This window comes from Acyrthosiphon pisum, chromosome A2 (genome assembly GCF_005508785.2).
Source record: "Acyrthosiphon pisum isolate AL4f chromosome A2, pea_aphid_22Mar2018_4r6ur, whole genome shotgun sequence".
In the NCBI taxonomy this organism is placed as follows: Eukaryota; Metazoa; Arthropoda; class Insecta; order Hemiptera; family Aphididae; genus Acyrthosiphon; species Acyrthosiphon pisum.
In genome coordinates, this window is record NC_042495.1 from 56,909,388 (window position 1) to 56,932,029 (window position 22,642).

Sequence of the window (22,642 nt, forward strand, 5' to 3'; positions counted from 1 at the left end):
TTTCGACATTGGCACGCGGCAGGACTTTTAAACCGTCTGCTCCGAATTCGGCCGAGCACGCATTGTGTGGCTTTTGCGAGCAGCACTAAAACCTGTCAATATAGTATAGAAAATAGCAATAATAACAATAGTGAAAAAAAAAAAAACAACACGAACAATAATAACGGAAGATTTCGGTTCTATGCGTTCCCAAAATACGTACGAGCTTTTTCTTATTTATATATTATGCCGACGATACGAAATAACGATAACAATACTTATTCAAATAAGATGATAAAATATTATATACAATAGACACCCACAACACGAGCTTTTTTTTTCATTAGATTCGAGAACCGATCGTTGTCGCTATTTTCAGAGGAGTCAAATTATTAATATTATAATATAATATAAATTTTTGACGGTTAGATTTGTATGCAGGTAATAGGTATACATACATTGTACAACTTACTATACTCGTACATAATGACATACTACGTTATACTATACTATATTATGAGTGCGTAACGAGGTCAAATAAAATATGAATATCATATACTATGTCATATTATCTGAGGCAACGACAAGAAATAAAAATAAATTCTCTATAGATAAACGAATGCTCAGACGACCTGGAATGTATGCAAACTGAATGAACCCAACGGGTTGCAACACTGTTGTGATTTCAAATAACACAATATTGTTATTATTTAATTATGGATAAGGGATAGGACGACGCGGTGTTTTTTTAGAATTCCCGTGAGGTCAATGCGGTAAAACCGGAAAACTTGGTTTCTCGCCAAATGATTAAATTCATAATAATAATAATATACATATAACACAATGCGATTAAATATTGTTTCCACACGTAAAAATGTTTCAATGATAAAAGAGTGGATATAAACTAATATAATATAATATTATTATTATAAACTTATTATTGATATTTTAAAGTTGCGTTAAATAATTAATTTAAGTTAACGTAATGGCCTAACCAAACTTTATAGGTCACTTTAATATATTATCATAAGGTCACTATAATCAATTCAAAATCAATTATAAAATTCAGCAATTTCATTATAATATATAGTACACATTTTATCAAAATATCAATAGGTACCGTTTTGTACATTTTTCGGACCACTACCTACTGTGTTTCACATCAGACGGTAATGTCAAACGGTTTGAGAGTTATCCAGTGTCACGTGCACACGCGGTCATTATGTAGTCTGTACACTCAAACGCTTCAAAGTCAACACACGAATAAAAAGCTATATGACGGACGAATGCCACCCAAAAGTTTCGACGATAGATAAAACGAATTATGTACACACGCACGACGTTTCTACAACGATGATTGAATAACGCTGTATTTGAAAATTATCCTGGTATATCCTTATATTTATGATTGCGGAACACTATATAATATACAGAATTAACATTAAATGCAGTTCATACCCAAAGGGAAAACTTTCAAACTTACTAAGCAGTTTATATTTTTTTTTAGTTATTGATACATTATCGAGGGGAGTTTTTTTTAAAGAAAAACGGTCCTTCGTCCGGTGTTCTTATATACTTCTTAGGATATATTTTAACCGAGGGTTGTAGTTATTATTGATTTTACTTTCTTCCAAAATTTAAACACTGCTTATGACGACTGTAAACTAATGAATCTACGCCCAAACGCATTTGGGGGAATTCATTCGAAACACTTGCATTGCGATTAAAACTAAAAAGGCAGCTCCGAATAATCGGTTTCCTTAGTCTATGCCCTATAATAGAATATATTTATATGTACGATAAACTCAGCTATAGTGTACAGAATTCCAAAGAATGGCAAAAAACCCAAATAATATTCTAATAAAATATTTTATGCTATAAATATTTTTATAAACAAAATACGTGTTTGAGTATTTCTAACCTTATCTTCTTGCAGGAAACAATGCATTGCCTGGGTGACATCGGTAGCATGGATGGCATTGTGGTACGGGTTCGTGCTGTGGTACCCTTCTTCTATGAGGCCTGTGAACAAATATTGTAGATATTCGCATTTAGATATCTTAGATAAGAAATTAGATTTATTTTTTAGGCGATATTTATAAAATATATCACTTATTCAAAGTATGTATTATGTAGTACACCTATAGGGTATATTAGTAGGCGCAGATCCCGAGGAGGGCTAAAAGGGTTTTAGAATCCCTTTTAGAAATTGTTAACATTATTTATTCATTTATATATAACAAATAGTTCATACATATTTGAATCCATTAATTTAAAAAATAAACAAAATTGTTAATATTGTAATCAAATATTATATAGGTAATATAATGGTATCTATAATCTATTAGGTATAAACGAAAATTATAATATATATAGTATTTCTCCTTCTCTCCCCAATAAAAATTTCAGATGTCAGGATCCACGTCTGTATATTAATATACAAAATATATTATAATAACACTTCATATACATTTTTAATCATAATTGAGATATGGAAAGATGTTAAGCCAATTAGTATATTTTTATAATTTTGAAGACTAGAGATCTATAATCAACGATTGACTCTCACTTAATTTTTTTTATATTTCAGAGGCGGCTATATAAGAAATGGCCATGGTTACAACTACTATAATAAAATATTATGTATATTATGTACATACAATATGCTTTCTGCGACTCCTTAGACCCCCAGTAAATAGGTATGACAGTAAAAAAAGCTCTTAAGTATATGTATACTATATACAAGTCTACACCTACTCATTTTAGAGAGCATCCAACAGGTTTTAATATTAAAACTTTGTTAATTGTTTCCTCAGATAACGCGTTCACATGTACTTTATGTATACTTAACAAGAAAAGTTTAAATATAATAGGATCGTTCATAAGTTTCATTTCTTGTAAATTATCTGTTCGCATCAAATACAAAAAAAAAAACAAATTAAGTATCGCGATTTTTTTTTTGTAGCTATTAAAACATAAATACCAAATCCATTAGAATAATATCTTGAAAAATAACAGTAACCCTAATTTAAAAAGGTCAATCTAATAATGTTAATATGCCCATATACAGGTACCAATACAATATTATATTCACAGTGTGGTTTAATTATAAATTCAAACGGTAATCATCACCTACCTAGTTGTTGGGTGTACCACCATAACCTATCAACAAGCTAGTTTTATTGACTTTTAATTTCAAATATTTTATACAGTGTTTAAATAAGTGATGTTACCATCGAAAATTGCGCCCAAAACCGGCTTGGGATTAAATATGATAAACTCTGAGGAAACCCAAAATAACTAGGACCGGATTACATTAGCATAATAATAAGGCATCGCAGAATTGACAGCGTAGTAGATAATAATATACATGAAGAACGACAAACGTTAAAAATAAATAAACTATACGCGTGTGTCATTACGAGGGGAGGACACGCGTCGAATAGGAGATGAAGTTTTTCACGGTTATAATACACAGCGTAAGAACTTTTGTTAGCCCGAACACTCACCATAATTATATCAATTAAGAGGAACCGCTTACAAATGAAAATAAATAAATAACGTTCGGTTTTAACTTTTAAAGCGACTTTAATGGCAATTTTAAGCTAATATCTTACCAGACATAATACTTGTATATAGGTGCATGTATAATATGCAGTGACATTTTGTTAAGAGTTGAAATAAAAGCTCCAATAATAAACTAAGGTTGATTTAAATATCTAAAAATAACAATAATTTACATGACAATATCGTTCATAAATATTACACGCCTAACACAAAATTACGATTCATTTTGTATGAATGGATTGTAATTGTTATTTAAAAAAAAAACTTATTAGTTAGAACTTAGAATGTTTCCACATCAAGACAATGAATTTTCATAATATTCCTATGTAAACAAATAAATGCTGTTTTTTTAAAATAACTTAAATTAAGAACTGCAGTGTAGGTATAGGTAACTAGTAAGTTGGCTATAATGTTTTGGTTAAATTAATGAACTATAATATAATAATGACTGATTAATCTTAGATTCTGAGCGTAGCGTGGAAGCTAGTGGTTTTACAATGGTGTTTTTTTTTTATCCTGTATACAAAATTTCTTCTAGAAGGGGTGCTTCGATTTCAACATATAGTATATTATCTCTTAGCAATTTGGATCAAAATGGCACTTTAGAGAGGTAATTTTTCTATTTACAATAGTTAGTTATCCATTATACATAGACCCACTTGTTACCTATTGTACGGCAGAGCGACATCCACTTACCTGCTTTTTTATTTGTATTAATTCCTGTCTATATACCTATACCTATACTATTACATTACTAAAACCTAAATGTCTTCAAATTGAATATTTGTAAAAAAAAATGTGAATGTAACACACTGCATACTAGATATAAGTCATAAATATCGATGGAAAACAAAAATTTCAGAAACAATGTGTGAGCATTATATAAATAACTTGTAGTACAACGTAACGGATCAAAGGCATGATTTGGTAAATCGTGAAGTAGCAGTTCCAAACAAACATATTATAAATAGATTGTATTTGAATGTATTATCTAGGTATATTATATTAAATAAAAATGGAATATTTAAAATTGTAAGTATCACTTGGTAACGAAATGCAATTTATTTCAAAATAATTATATAAATATAAATTCTAAATACTTAAATTAAAATTATTTTACGACTATATACCTAATTCTTTAATTTGGTAAAAATATTTACTGTATAATATTCTACATATTATATTATTGAAAATTTTAATAATAGTGTTAATACGTTGAGCTTTAAAATCAACACGTATCACTGGTTTTTAAAAAGTCACTTGGTCATAGTGTTGTATCCGGCCAAAACCAGACATATTATAACATATACATTGGACTTGTATTTCACTTTGTTTTTGGTCCATTATTAAAACCCCTTCGCTGCTGAATAGAATATTTTCGGGGTATTTTGGGATATTTCGGTGATTTCCATGATTTCGCATTAGTTATTAACGATAAAATATAATAATGATTCTCTAATATATCGAAATCTAAAAGCTGTGCTAAACGCAAATACGTGTACAATTTGGATTTGAAAATACTACCTACTCATAATGTCAAAATATCATTATCAATTATTGTAATGTTCATATGGGTACTTGATAGTAATTAATAACTATACTATAGTATAGTATACATAATAGAATCCGTATTACAAGAATATGGTATAAATCATATTCTCCCGCCGCAGCAAAATCATATTATGTAAATTGGACGTTAAAAATATAAATGGGATAGTTTTTGAAATTCTCCGAATTGAACAATTAATATAATATAATTTAGTAAAGGTTTGAGGTACCTTCTATTCCTGAAATTTATTTGAATTTAAAGAGCAACATGCGTAATAATTCTATCTAAAGCTAGATCAGTTATAAAAACACAAACGATATGCACAGTATATTTGACGTAGGTTCACTACGTATTTCACAGAATATTTGGTATCAATACATTTGATAAATAAACAATAATAACAGACATAAACCTACTTAATGAATATTGATGATGAAAATTGAAAATATGATTACAAAAAGGTATAAATAAATATGACGTTCCCCCGAGGTAATATTTATTTCATCCACTTTTGGATTTTTTCAATAACTTCAAAAGAAAGGTAAGCGTACTTCTTTGAGTTGACCGATATAAGTTATGAGTAAATATTATATAATAGTAATAATTCTTGTGTATAGCGTACCCGGCGTACGATTACCTAAATATTATACCTAAGAAATATTATACCCTGAAATACAGCGAGCGCGAGGTCACTTAACAACGAAAGTTATATTTTTGCCTAATATTATACGTATCGGACTTCGGAAAGGGTTATATCACACATCCTAATTGAACTTATATAAATTATAAACGAATCTGATAAACTATAATAATATTAAATCAATGTTATTTTTATAAAGAATATTAGTGTCGCCATCGTTGATATTATGTTGTGTACCTATATATTGATTGCAGTTTTTCGAAATCATATTTACAACTCGCCCAAGACATTTTTTTATTCCATTTGTCGACTTTTAAGACCTCCGACATCACATTATAATACGTCACTATTCAGTGTTCAACATATTTTAATAGCAATAAATAATAATGTGATCAATCCCAATGATGGAGAGGACGCCGTGATACAAAACGGCGACAACGTAATTTTATTGTATCAATACGCGTACTTTTAGCGCACGAATCGTAAAAAGTATGCCATAATATGAATGGTCGTAGATAGTTCACCATTTTAACACAAATGGTAATTAGTAGTTAATTGATTTAAAGTGACTTTTTACTGACCGGAAATAAACAAAATTGTTTTTTTTTTTTGCCATATAAAATTAAATAGTATGATGTAAAAATTATAAAAATTAGAACAAGGTGGCAAATGGCAGCAAATCGATTTTTCAAACACAATTTGTTAGAGAATGCATATTAAATTTGTGTTCACTAACCATGGTAACCATTATTAATGTAGATTACATTTTTCTAAAATATGGCCAGGTGGAGGTAAGAGAAAACTTGTATAATATAGGGATTGCTGCATAATTCATAGACACTAAAACACTTTCTGCAAGTGAGAAGGTTAATTCAGTAGTATATCTATACTGCCGAAGCAAGTCCAAAATGCTGTTGAAAATATTTTAATGTAATTGAAAACACCAATAATTATGCTGCATGTTTATTTTATATTTCAACATTTCTCGTTTTAAGCAAATATATAAACGTGTCTAAGGTTGGTTGCCATTATGCACAATATGTTGTCGAATGTGATAAAAAGTTTAATTTTGTCACAAGCAGACAAGCATAACTTTAATAAATTATACATTTATTGGAAGCAATATGTTGCGATTTCATATGAATATAATACACCTAATATAATATGCTCAGCCAGAATTGTCATGAATATCAAACATATCATGTGACCACAAGTAAAAATATATAATAATATGATACTGAGTTCGATGAATAGAGCGGATCTGTGATTATTTTTCGAATTCATAATTGTCATGGTAAAACAAAATATAATATGGGCTTAACTATAATTTCGCTTACAATCTCAATTCTTTGTAAAATCAATCGCTAAAGAAATAAATATAGTCTTCGCTCTCCCTAGAAATTTAATAATTAATAAATTTTATGAGACATTAATTCGGTTATTTTAAAATATGTACATTGTACACAATTCATTAGGTGTATAAATATATAAGTATTTATACGTCATATACATATACCTAATGAAATAATATAATGAAATCATATGTGCAATACTAAATAAAGTTAATTAAGTTTATTAAAAGTTTTTATATCCCATATTTACGTATAATTAAAAACGACGACAGCTTTAAAAACTTTTAATAAGTTTAATTAACTTCATTTAGTTGCACAATGCACAATATATGATTCTATTATATTATTTTATAATGTAAAACAAATATTTATACTTTTAATATAGTAGGTAAGCCACTGAGAAAAAAATGTCTAAAACAAAATTAAATTAGGTATATTATATGTGTCGACATTTGATTTATTAATAATTATATAATGTTAATAAGAATTACTAAATGTATATTATTCGTCAACCGGGCCTAAAACGTAAAAAATTCTTGTTGTACTCATTTATACACTAAAGTTAGTTATCACCAGTGGCGGATCCATTGGGAGGGAAAAGGGGCATTTGCCCCCCCCCCCCCCCAATCGCTGTAGTTTTCTTTTGTTTTACACTGTGTTTAGCCAATTTTGGAAATTTTTGTACTTTCCCAAAATTAAGCCCTGGATCCGCCACTGGTTATCACTAGGTATCGCTGTAATCACTTTGAATCAAAATCCTATATCTACAAGCAACGAAAATACATCTTTAGATGAGACATGATATAAATCTTCACTTAATCATAAGTAATTGATGTTTCGTTAATCTTCAATCAGTACTTACCAATCACTCTCATTGCTTCTTAAAGAACTTGGCTGAGAGGTCTTTTATTAATGTTATATAACATCTATTAAAAATAACAATTTAATTCCGTGAAGCGGCATTAATATAAACAATAAACCACAATCATATTATGTTTAATTAGATCTTGGTATTTAAAATGTTGTTAAAACATACATTATAATATAATAGAGGTAAGCAGTCTCGAAGTAACATATTATATAATACACATATATGTATTATATTGTATATAATTTCAAACTCTAAAACTAAAATGCTATTTCACGACAGTATTTAGGCAAGACTTTAAAGTAATATTTATAACGAGATAATGACTTTTATACTTACTAAAGAGTTTCCAAACTTGGACCACGTCCAACTTGAAGTGTTCCATTAGACCATACCAATGGAAAAGATGAACACAAAGTACTGGAAGCGATCTTCCTAAAATAAAATATAATAAAATATACCGTTTACTAGGAAAAGACTTATTGATATCTTATAACATCACAATTCATCTATATATATATAGCATTCTTGATTACTCGAAAACTCAATGGGACAACACATAAATAAATCACTAACTATATCGTGTACCCGACTATAGGTATGTTTATAGTTTAATTTACAATTAATATTGTTGAATTTGAAACACGTATATAAATAATGGTGTGAATAAAGTGAATTTATAGTTGTACGTTCCATGTTTTTGAGACTTGGTTAAATCATTAAAAACCAAAAATAAGGTGATTAATGCCCATCAAACGAACGATATTATATTTAAAATACCAAATTGGACCTAAATAAAGTAAATAATAATAATACAATGAGTATTTACATAGTACTTGGGGAAATTGATCCACATTTGTTTTTTAATTTAAATTAGGTAGGTACCTACATTATTTGTTTTATTATGCAATATTGAAGTTTTTTTCTATTTCCATAATTGAGTGACTGTGAGAGTTAAAAACCATAATATGAGTTTGTATAATTTTTAAAAATACTAAATTACAAAGATTCGATAAAAAAAAATTATGAATACGAATAGCAATAAAAAACTTATTTTTATTATAATTTTCCGAAGTTCCGAGTAATTTTATATTTTTATATGAATCGTACTTGTAATCACTCAATTTTTAAGATGAAAAAAAATGTACCTATACTTAAATCAACTTTTCATATAAACAATTGTGTAATTCAAATGCTAACTCATCTTTGGGGTCAACTCAAAAAATGTTTGTTTTACTGCACATGTTCGGGGAAAAATGGTTGAAAATTCGAATTCGTTTAAAAAAAACGCATAATAATAACCACTTTTTGTAAAGGAAAATCCGAATCAAATTAAAGATCATCCAGCCGAAATATTTGGCGATACGTAAAATCGGTATTTAAAACCGACCACGATTGCTAGGTTTATTTAATGAATGCACTAAATAGTAAATTGTACTTTATACATTCTATACCTACCTACCTAAAACACTTATCGATATTTTAATTTACCTCGAGAAAGTATTGTGCAATATGTGATTACACAAAACAAAAAAAAATGGAATTCAATTAAAAAAAAAGAATGATGGCAATACGTTTAATATAATTGTACAACTAAAAAATATTATTCCTGCACATAACCAATAACGTTCTTAGCTTACAGTTGTTTACAGTTAACAGTTGTCGCGTAGAAAACATCGAAAACATTAAATACATAGTTTAATTATTGTAAAATGTTCGGGTGAGTACAATGACGTGTAAGATGGCGGCGTTAAACGTGTGAAAAGCCAACTGGATTACTGTTATCCGCGAAGGGATTGTTTCAGAACAATTTCCAAATGTTTACCGTCTAACTTTACGACAAAAAATTGGTATATATAGCGGGTCGTGGGATGGTTTCAGAATGAGTCATGTTTTGGACGTTGAAACTCTACACGACTCTACCAAACACAAAACTATATTAATATACAAACATTACAAGCAAACGCATATTGTCACGTTAAAAATGTATAATAATATGGCGGTACAATCTAATTCCAAGTACTCGGAATTATTATTCTGTAAAATACGTTCGATGTGACCAGAATTCAATTACGAGATACACGGAAAATCGTTATTGATATTATTTTCCAAAACATAAATATAAATTCCTAGGAACCAATTTATTCATCGATATTTCATTATATTGTAGACGGTCATCCAGATGTTCGGCTGGACACTTTTATATTGTTACGTATATTTATGTAAAGTTCACGAGAATGGAAATATAAAGACGTTGGGAGATGAGAATTATTGATTTTTTTTTTAAATGCCATAAAAATACAATGGAAATATTAAAATACACATTCCATAATTATTTAAAAACAATGTAAGTGAAAAATCGTTTTAACGAGAAAATATAAAAACAGTATTTTCTACTTACCCCCTGTAGCTGTGTCTAATGCAAAAGCGTTGAACGGCCATTTCCAGACGTGCTTGAGCACACACTGTGAATAAAATAAAATAACATAGATGTCAGTAAATAATATATAGAAATTACATAACTTGCATATTATATACAATATTATGTCGTTTATGATTTAAAATTCTAACACAAATATAAAGTTCATAAATGTATAAAAATAGTATTTATATTAATATAGACAAATATTAAAATAACAGTAAAGCTTTATAAATTTAATAATATTATAATTTATGTAATGTATTTAATAATTTAGGAACACAGATATTTCACAAGTAAAAATAATATATTAAAATAAAACAAATTCAAAATACTTTAGAAACGCAAAAATAATAAAGTTGGAAAAATAGTACGCAATACATTTTGTATAAATGTGTAAGATTACTGTAATGTTAGTAACGTAAATTTAATGTTTTTCAACAGTTAACCTTAATAGTTGGTAATAAACATAATGTACAAATATATATTATGTAGGTACACAGTTTTAAGTAAGTTTTTTTTTTTTAAAACAAAGTGATGGATATTATGAAGAAAAAAAATAAAAACAGTTATATAATAATTAATTTAGTCATAAATTGTAGTACAACAATGTAATACCTATTTAGTATATTGCATTATATCATATTATATATTCCTATATATAAAATAAGATGTCTTAACTCCTGACTGACTTTTAACGTATACATAGTGTAACTTTTAATAGAACCTATGTATTATTCGTAAATAAACGTCTAATGTAAGGGTGCACAAATAAAGAATTTATAAAAATTATCATTTGAAAGAAGTGCACTCACGGAGATTTTGTTTCGGCAAAAAGAAATCGAATATTATTATTGTTATACCTGTTATACCACCTATATGTGGTTATTGGTTGCCATCAATTAAAGCACTTACATTAAATGATTACATTACAAAATTAAATATGGTGAATAAATAATATATATAGCAGCGGGTATTGGTAGTATTACTTGCATTCATAAATTGTGTTATGTGAATATTTTCAACAAGTATTGATGATAAAAATATGGCGTGTTTTACTGCTTACTGTCTTTTTCGATCGCTTAATTTTAATAAATTAGTTTTTTACTAACGGCTTATTTCAGAAACTATTGGATCATTTAAAATTAAAGTTGTATTAACAGATTCTTTGGGATTCTGTGGTGTTTTAAGATTATTTTAAAATTTTAAAATTCACATTTTAAAAAAGTGCTCAGGCAAGGATTTTTAGATTCACAATGGAAATCGACAATTTTTTATTTGCTTATAAATGGTTGCCATTGATTAAAGATTAGAATAGTAATATATTATATACAAAAATTAGTGTTTGTCTGTCTGTCTTTTAAGCATATTTAAATCATTCATCCGATTGCGATAAAATTTGGCGAAGAGATAGATTAGACCTTTAAGAAGAAGATAAGCTACTTAAAAAAGGGTAAATTAGTGGTCCAACCCGGGGAGGTGTTCAAACAGGGATTTTGAGAATTACAAGGAAATGTTTGTTTTTAATGGTTGCTAGTATTATTAAAGCGATACGCCTGTTGGCGCCGCAGTGGTACTTCAATGCATATTTTTAATACAGACTGTCTCAAGTTTGAACCACGAGTTCGGTGGATCAATTTTTTTTTTGTTTTTACTTATTTTTGTTTCTTATTTTTTTATCTATATACATATGCGTATGTTTCATTTTTTTTTTTCTTCAAAGGATTTTAGTACAGTTATGTTAGGATTTTGTATTAATTGATTGTATTAATCCGCTGTAGGTCGAATTAAGTAAAAACTACAAACTTGGTATAACTTTGATATTTTAGAGTTAAATTATACACTTACGTACAAACCATATTATGTGGTTTGCAATCTACCACAGATAGATTGACTACCTGATAATATACTGCTCGCATAATCACAAGCGAATCTCACGGACAACGCTGGTCGGGATGGCTAACCATTAAAATATAATGTCATTTACACTTAAAAAGAGTAAAATCATGCATCAAATCTTCGAATTTATGGCCTTGAATAAAGAATCTTTAATATCTTAAAACAAATAATATGCGAGTTGAATGTATGTTTGTATATAGCTTATACACATTCAAAAACTACTCGACCGATTTTTAACAAAATTTCAAACTGTTCTAAGAAATATCAGGAAAGTTTATAGGGTAATTTGATCTACGAATGAAAATATACCAAGTGCTATAGGTATACAATCCATACAATCTGTCGATCGTCACAGCCAAATTGTCCATATCGGTCGAATTAGTTCACAAACCCACGCCGATTTGACCGTGAACTGATAGGGACACTAAAACCAAGATACACCTATATAGCGCTATATTCTATATTTGTTCATTTTTTCACGGGCGAAGTCAGGTTCTACAGATATTATAGGACACAACCAATTACGATTTGCCCGCGGTGAACTGGGGTAGGTACACTAGAACATAAACACAAATATATATATAGTGCCTTTTTTTATGATCGTTCATTATTTTCTGGGTGAAGTCAGATTTCACAGATAGTAATATATATATATATATATATTACATTATATTTCATATAACATAAAATATAATAATATATAGTTTTAAAAACCAATCCATAATTTTAATATTATTATTATTACTATTTTTATTATTATATTATGTTTTTAATATAATATAATGAAACACAATAAACATTATTATACCTATGTATTATCTATAATATTCTCAAACGAATAATATTAATACAAATTATCGTTCACTTTTATACTTAAGGATGTTCACAAAGGTTTTGTAAAACGATTGTTCTTTAAAGCTCAGAATAAACCAGGAAAATAAGTAAAAATGGTTATAAGGTCATGAAAGAATTTTCAATTTCAATCCAGGAATCTCTGAATAGTGTCTATAAATCTCATTTGCCCCACTTTTTCCCATTTTTTATCTGTTCTAAAAAAAACTTAAGACTTTAGATCAGAAATTGTATCGACCCTTTTGTCTAGTGTTACTGAGGGATGAACTACTCAAAGAAGTTTATAATATCCCAAGTCGTTCAAAGGTCTCCGTCGTCTAAAGTTCAAACAATTCATTATAATTGAAAAACGTAGAAGTTGGATAAAAGGAAATTTTTAATGAATCAAATACCGAAAGAAATAATTTAAGTTTCCACCACAAGGACATCACAAGAAAGTCAGGAACAACTGAATACTTTTATATATACCTAATGAATTGTATCCTTATAATTTTTCATTGTTAAAAAATGTCTTTCTCCCCATTCCTTAGCATTAATATCCGAGGTCCACCGTAAACAAATAAAAATATGATAATTTTTTTTAATTTGAGTACATTTTCTACAACCGATTAAGCAATTCAAATATTGGACAGTCAATATATAATTTAATTCTTAATATAGGTACGAGTAGTATATTTCAATACTTGTGTTTCGGGATTATTTTATAAAACGTACTCAATATAATATTATACAATATATACCCAAATACATTAAAATAAATAAATAAAAAATTATAATACGTCAACGATAGTGTTGTTAACTATTGATAATTGGGGAGTTAATACAGAACTCTTCTCATAAATAAATTAGCACATTAATCATTATACATTAAGCACGTGAAGTAATGTTATTAGTGTTTGATACTGTTCATTTGTTTAGTATAAAATCGTCAATAAAATCGTGTTAACCCTTTCAGACCAAGATTTAATCGGATAACGATAGTGAATTTTAGTAAAAAGCTTTTTTCCTTAGAAATCTATAAAGAATAATTTAATATAAATATTTAGTTCCGTGTAGGATTATGAAAAAAAGTTCTAGGAGTAAATGAACCAATTAACCAGACAATGGAAATAGCTATAGAAATTAGAAACAATAGTAATAATACTAACACTAAATACAAATAAAAGTAACTTTTTAGTATGGAAATTATTGGCAGCAATAGTGAACAGAACAGGTATGTACTAATAGAAACTATACGGAAAAATTCAATTACAGCTGGTCGAGAGCTTGGAAAGGAGAAAAGTACAATAATTAAAGCGGAAAGGCGATAAGCCTATATATACGGAAACGGTCACGATGAAATGCAAACGTATGTGATGGGAACTTTATGCCTACTTGAAAGCCAGATAAATCCTTTAGAAATCGGAATTATTGTAAATACATAACAGGCGTACTTAATAGTATATGTAATACTTTATTAACTACAAATCATTAAAAAGATGATGAGTACTATTTTAGTCCGTAATGTACAGGACTATTGGTATTTTTGCATATTGACAACTCATTAATAATATTCAAAAAACATAAAAATTATTTCAATGAAAATAATATACTTTTATACCATTCATATATAAAAATATAAAACACATTTTGAAAGAGAGAAAATAATGAATAAATATAAACAATGAAATAATAGGAATGTAATTAACATTACCTTTATATTATATATGATTTAGTTCATAGTCATTATGTTTTTGTTTATTAAAAAAGTTGTTTGTTTGAGGGGAAAAATGAATTTATTTATTTTTCAATTTAATGAAATTTTTACGCTACGTAAATTCTAAATAATATACAATACTATAATATACATTTATTAAACGTTTTTTCTTCTTTTTTTAAAATTGCAAAATCAGCTGTCCAGATTTATAAGTTGTATATATATATACATACAATTGTACAGCGGGGTCGTATTCATAATTTCAGTACCCCGGAGCACCAATAAAACCTCACAATTATTTTAAGGGTTGGCGTAAGGGTACCATATTTTATTTTACTTAAAACCATGGCAAACTTTTTTTGTGGATTTTTTATTGAAAAATCTTACCACTTTTCCGCGGTTATTCACAAGTTTTAACGTTCTATTTTTCGATAACTGCAATACCATACATACGTCATATTCTACAATGTTCTGCAGCACTCTACGTAGAGTGATGTACATCACTACAACATAAGTTTATAAAGTAGAAACTGACTCAATGTTACAAATGGGAATTACAAATTGACAAAATTATCGATTAGCGATAAGCAATAAAAAAAATTAAAACGATACAGCTCAATAGTCCAGTAAACTCTGAATTGTATATCAACGTACCTAGTCCAGATAACACGTATCTGGTGTGGGTATAACGATAGAAACGTTATTGAAGTCGAAAACAAAAGGCGACGTGACAGTGACACGTCAGAGTTTTCATTTGATTTTCCGTTGGGTTCCTATAGATACTTTTCTAAAGGATATTAAAAAGATGTCAAAACGCGTCGTATCGCAATAATTCATACAAATGGCAAATTAATAATAATTATGATATGAGAAAATGTAATTTCTACTGGTGTGTGGGAGGGATGATGTCAAATCAAACCTGAAGTTGCATTTTTATTCATTATTTTTTATCACTGGATTTCTAATAAGGGGATACACGTTTTAATATTGTTTGATATTCGAACGCCATACTAAAGTACTAGAGTTCGTATAAATCGACGTTTGTGTCGTTGTAGTCCGTACCTGAACAGATATTTTGCTTTGAAATACCGTACAAAGTATCAAGTAACGACGCTGAAACGTCACACTAAATGTGTACATTGAACACATTTTACTAGAAGGGTGGCAAGTGGTGGTTTTTCGGGTTAATCGATGGGAGACATTTTCGCACACGCGTTTTCCGGCACATCACAGCCGTTACGGGTTCCGAGTTTTCAGAGCAAAGTTTTCGGGGCACCCTGCACGGTGTATTTCGGGTGGTAGTTTTGAAAATATTGTAAAAGCCATAAGCAGCGGTGGAGGAATTATACATATAATATATATGCCTATAGGCTATAGCTCACTTTAGTTATTATACATACAAACGACGACGTCATATAATTTATACAACCAAACTATATGCATACATATTTACCAAGCATTCCGGATATTCGTACTATACTCATTTTTGTTATATGAAGTGCACGCGGCCGCGCGGCCGCGCGGAAAACGAAAATCTAATTTATAATGGCCTCGGTGAAACAGATGATGAAATTTTACTCGTGTAATTGGCATGCGACCCTCCCCTGACCCGCCGATCATAACACACACTCGTAGACACATACGTGTACGCATAGTAGTTATACTTAGATAATAACGTGTATGTGCGCGTTCGTGTTAGAGGATGTGGTGGCGGTTGTTGTGACGCTGGGGAGAGGGGGGGGGGGGTGACGGAAGTCAACCTGCACAGCACCCTCGCAATATATGCGGTTCTAACTAATTACACGATTAATCAAAAACGATTTGGGGGGGGGGGGGAGTGGGATTGTTTAAGACAACAGTTAATTACAGATGTTTTGAGGCATCCACGAAATGTTTTCGAATGAATATTAAATATATTATTATTACTGTTATAGAATATAATACATCGTCTGATATCGAACGGGATAATGGGACGAAGTGGAGTGTAGGAGACGGGCGAAGGGTTAACACACGGCAAAATGGCTGATAAGCAACGTCATATAGGTACCTCCTGTCGAGAACATTCATCCAAATTATTGTGTCGAACTATATTCATAACATAATACCTACGTCGTATTTTAGACGATACTCACTGAATTCGAATAAATGAACCAAATTAGATATTATCGTCGTCTATTGGGGTATAAAATATTGTAATACATGCTGGTATAACTTGGCCATCGGCGACCGTCATAATTTCACAAAATCAGAGGTCTGAAAACTTAATTATATTTAAAAAACTATGGTAATTTGTAATGTAATATCAACTATTAAATGTTAAAGTGAAATATGATTTCAACATTTTATATCGAACATAGAAGAGATTTATCATGACGAATTAAATGTATTTGGTTATTTCATCATGATATTTAATATTTACTAATTATTAGGTATTAATAACTAAAAATTAGTTATTTTTATAATATATCGTTATAGCAAGTGGCTAAACTAATCTTTAAATATATTTTGGAAACCTTATTTTGGATGATTTATACATTGAAATACACACCCGGGTTGTAGAAAACGTCACACGGTATCTATAGGGAACCACTCGACGGTATAAAATACTATTTTGAATATCTTTTCTGACATACCTACGTGGCTACGTATGAAATATGTATATATTATTAATATATGTAATCATTTTTTTCCAGACGATTCTATTACGAATACCGGAATACGTATACATTTGTGGGGTGATTATATCGCAATACATATTATACTGCGTCATATCCAGTTTATTATCTTATCAACAAGCATTGCAGTTTCATCTTGCAAATTTAATCGAATTGCAGTGTTATACTGTTATCCTATATAAATATCACCGATGAAACACTCACGGGTAAAGATTGATCGATTATTCCAATATCATTGTTTATGTGGAATTAAAGTTTGCTTATATGTTTTGTTTTTATTTTAATTGACACGGATGTTATATTGATATATATATACATACATACATGACAGGTATTTGGTTTTAATAAATTGTATGAATATTTCCTATTGAAAACAATGAACTGTTATCCTCGTTTTTTTCGAACTTTGAATGAAATAATAATGCTTCTAGCAACGGTATTCAAAGTAGTATAGACTGTGATGAAAAAACTAATTCTGGGACTTTTCTCATCATATTTTAGCATAGTATCTATATATTTTTCTGTCGTCAAAAAGACTTCCTGTGATACTATCTTCATATATTCATTTATCGAAATATAATGTAGGTACTATTAGTATTGATGTCGTTGAAATGGATCTATCATCATAAAAAAATAAATGTAAAATTTGCTGGTCCTTTGCCAGAGACATTTTAAAATAATGTAACATCTGCCATCTGATTTATAGCTAGTATTTAGCTGCTTTTGGACACTGAAATTTATAAATTGTATATACCTATTTAATTTTTTTATTACCTAGTAAATTAAGGTTTTGTATTTCTGTTAACTATTATAGGTACATTAGTGTTAAAACTATAATACTGAGCATCCACCCGTTAAATAAATTAATAAATACTAAAATATTTTTTAAGTGATCCGGTTGGTGTATACAGTTTACCTAAACATTATGACACAAATAGACGACTATATTATTTTACGAATAAATTCTATTATAGCGGTCGTCAGAATATATATATTTAGTGCGCCAAAATCAAATCGTCGGTAAACAAGCCTCCAGGGCGGCTTCATCCTCTAAAGCACCATAATCTCTTACTGTAGGACAGGAGAAGACAGTTGGGGCTTTGAATCGAAGCAATATTGGATTATAGCACGAACATCAAAGGGCGAACAAATTCCTTTGATCCGTACGGAATTGACAGAAAATCACATGAACTCCTTTGGGCGTTTCCAATAACTTATATAGTCCAATGACCTATATAAACGAAACCCGGAGAAGTTATTAAAACTATTGATCTCCAGAAATCCATAGGCAAACGATATTTAGTATAAATTATGTTAACTGAATGTTATTGCATGTATATTGTGTATAGTTATTACTTATTACAACAATAAAATATTTTTACACAATGGAGATAGTATGTACATAATAGGTACGCAACAACATAATCAAATACCAAACCTACATTTAATTACACAGAATTTTTACAGCCTATAAATTTAAGTTTGTTTCTATGTTATTTTTTAACTATATTTTTCACAAAATCTTTTAATTAAAATTTTTAATTTTTAATCGACACGTTTAATTGTGATATATTAAGTTAACGAAATATTAGACAAATCTCAGAGGGCATATGCATCACAATAAATTTAAACTTTTAAGTCATTCTTTAAAGGCGTGTATTCTAAAATAGTACCTTTAGAAATCTTTTAAACCTTCGTTATTTGGATATTAAGCCTGTCTGGATGTCTAAATTAATGGATTTTTTTTTAAAAACATTACTCATAATTTTAATATTGAGTATATTATGTATAGCCTGTAATAATCCAATGATTTTAAAAATGATAACATAATTGCATATTTGTGAACAAATTTATATTCATCTAGTATTTTAAGCCAAAATATATTTATAATATTATATATTGTTGAGTGTTGACGTCAATAAAATAGAAATAGCGTTACACGAGGCTTGGTCGATTAGTCAAACATATTATAGATCACTTATATACAATTGACGTCAAAATATTATAATGATACCAAATTATTAAAAATATCTAGCAATCATCGTGTTATAAATGTACACACGTTATTAATACTAATTGTATTATTTAAAACAAAAAAATAAAACAGTCCGATCATTTAAACTAGTATGGAATATATAGATAGTATAACGCGTACCTATGTCGAATGGTATAATAGGTTATATTTTATTCCATATATTATTTTTATTAAGTAATATTTATCTATCTGTACTTCACTTTAATCATCTGTACAATATTATGGGGGGGGGGGGGTAAATTTTGAATTATAACGTAACGTCGACACACATTTTGTTAACTAATTAAATATTCACATATTTTTATTACACTCGGATATGACACAAGCATATTATTATCATCCTTGTACTTTTTATTTCTACATTTTTATTTGACATAATATAAATTACAATTTGCTAATACTTAACGAAAAAAAGCAATGTTTCGTACACAAATATGATAACACATATTCATGTGAATATTTATATAGAGTATAATATTATAATATATATTTTATAGTAAAACAATAAATTAGATCTATAAAATTAAAAATTTGAAAACATCGATTACGATGTAAAGTACACATATACATATTTGTACAATGATTATTATATGTTAACCATGTTAATTGTATTACACACATACTATAAGTTGTCCGTTTTTTAAAAATTAAATCAATCTTTTATGTAGCGTAGTATAGTAATTAGTAATTACGAATAGACGTTAATTTGTATCCACGTTAGTAACTTCAATTTAATAAATATAGGTTCTTTGAGTTGAAATATACATTTAAATTTGTTGTAATAAATAAAAACCGCTCTAAATATATATGATTCCTGGTTGAACCCAAAATATGATTATTATTTACACGCTTAGTATTTTTTTAATGAAACTCTAAAAAATGATATTGTTTAATAATATTGATAATATAATAATTATTTTAAATTGTATAAGCTATAATAAGCTACGTTTATCTAAATACATATTATGCGTATATAGAATAATGTATACCCTAATTTTAAAAAGTTGATTTAAATAAAATAAAATAATATATCATAAAGATCAATAAATTATATTTTAAAATTTAAAAAAAATGACTTAAAATATTAAATACCTCCGTGGTTATTTCCAAATGTACCTATGATTATAAAAATACTTATATATAATAATTATATTATGTATACCCATTGCCAAAATAGATATTTATTATAAGTCTCTAAAACATGTATGGCTACCTAGGTAGTATAATATTAAAAAAAACATTTTAACTCAAAACGATCATAAACATTTCTGCAGAGCATACAACAATGACATAATATACTTTTAACATGCATATCGTTATTATAAATATCTAACTTGTCAGAAAAATTCATTACACTGTTGAAATAATAATAATCAAATCTATATTATAATATTGTTACATAACTTATTAATACTTGATACTAACCTGGACTTGGCCGTGGTGAATGTCATCCAATAGCGCCGGCGCATTCTCGTTAGACAAGGATCTGGTGGTGAGCTTTTTCCGCCTACGTTTGTGCATGGTAAGAAATCGGCCGTTGGGTAACCGTTTACTGTGATGGGCGACCGACTCGAGTAGCACCACTTCGCCCTCAGACAGCATTCGCGACCGTCTCCTGCACCGGTCATCTGTGGGCGAGTCGTCTGCAAAACAACAACCCAACACAACGGTTAAATAAAAACACAAGCAATACAAATGAATATAATATACATAAGTTACATAACATAACAAACAGAGATGGCGAAAAACAGGAAAATCTGTCAAACAAACGGGACTTGCGTTTGCGTTCTCAGCTGTACGTATATATTTTATTTTACTCATTGGGGGGTTATTAGATTAATGATGTACAAAAAAAAAAAATAATTAAAATAAAAATATATTTAGAAACGTACATATTATGTTATATAATAATATCTCAACAGTGTTAAATATGAATGCATTGACCGTGCGCTGTATTCCGTTGCACACTTGCACCACACACGACAATATAATATTATGCATAATATGCCAGTTAACCGTTTTTCGGCAACTCACACCACATGTACAACTCAAAATAATATGCACATTTTCAATTATATAATGTACACACACCGACGCGGTTATATATCAATTGCGCGCCGAGCACTGTGCACGCAGTTATTATTTTTTTCGCATAATCTCACTGGATTTGTGGTTGAATGCAGATAAACGACTCTATCAGCTGCAGCATAGATAGGGCTGCCGAGAAAAATGGGAAAAAAAACTGCAGTATAACGATAAAAAAATATAACAACAAAAACATTGCGTAACACGCACGTTTGGGCGATAAAATTAATGCCCAATAAATTATGATAAAAAAATAGCTACACACGATTATTTTTTCAACATCTCAGACATTCGTAAAATATTCATTGGGTTAAGTATGTCTTGATATTATTATAATAATGATGGGCGACGCGAAGACAGTGCCTATATGACGTCTGTGCGAAAAACGTGTCGCGTATTTCTGGAAAACCGGTCACCGCGTTTTTATGCATCCAAACGTTTTGCATCTCAATGTATACACCACGTGCTCATATTATTTCCATATATTAATTTATTCCAAACATGGTTATACATCTCCAGTACAAACTGCATAACACATGATGTTGTAATAATAATATAGGTCTTAAGCCAACTTTCGTCTACTGCAAAGGGTAGTGAGAGTAATGGCAATCGAACGCGCTGAAAAATGATTTGACGTCCTGCAGACTCCGGAGGGAAGACTGAAACTTCTGAACAAGTTAGACCCCCCCCCCCCCTACCGCCCAGTTATAACTAAGCTGTCGCCGCCGCTGCAGGAGGATCTGCCGAACAGTAGTAGGTTTATACGGAATTAAATCGAATCGATATATTATTATAACGTCAAAGCATTTTACGATAATATATGTTTAGCATTAAAACACTTAAACGACGGTCGTTGCGTTCGGCGGTACGAAGTTTTCTCAGGACGTAACTACCCGACAAACACTGCAGCAGTCCCTCCAATATTAATATTATTATTATTATTATTGCCAGTATATATAGTCTGTTCATCGACGCCCACCATGTCATTTCAAAGGATTTTCGTGCGGCGTAGGTTTGTATATACAC

At 29.2% G+C, this 22,642-nt stretch overlaps 1 protein-coding gene across 7 annotated transcripts in view; it reads right to left on the reverse strand.

The window, feature by feature from the left end:
• LOC100160807 (high affinity cAMP-specific 3',5'-cyclic phosphodiesterase 7A) overlaps positions 1-22,642 on the reverse strand; it is a 136,750-nt gene that overhangs the window by 10,949 nt on the left and 103,159 nt on the right. For 6 of the 7 annotated variants that reach the window (XM_008191703.3, XM_029490426.1, XM_008191704.3 and 3 more), the window contains 4 exons: positions 20,957-21,174; positions 10,357-10,420; positions 8,295-8,390; positions 1,901-2,001 (listed from right to left, as the gene is read on the reverse strand). In XM_008191703.3, coding sequence (XP_008189925.1) covers positions 1,901-2,001; positions 8,295-8,390; positions 10,357-10,420; positions 20,957-21,174 — 479 coding nt within the window. Of the gene's footprint in view, positions 1-1,900; positions 2,002-8,294; positions 8,391-10,356; positions 10,421-20,956; positions 21,175-21,423; positions 21,653-22,642 lie in introns of those variants that run through there. The other variant, XM_029490427.1, reaches the window with a different exon arrangement.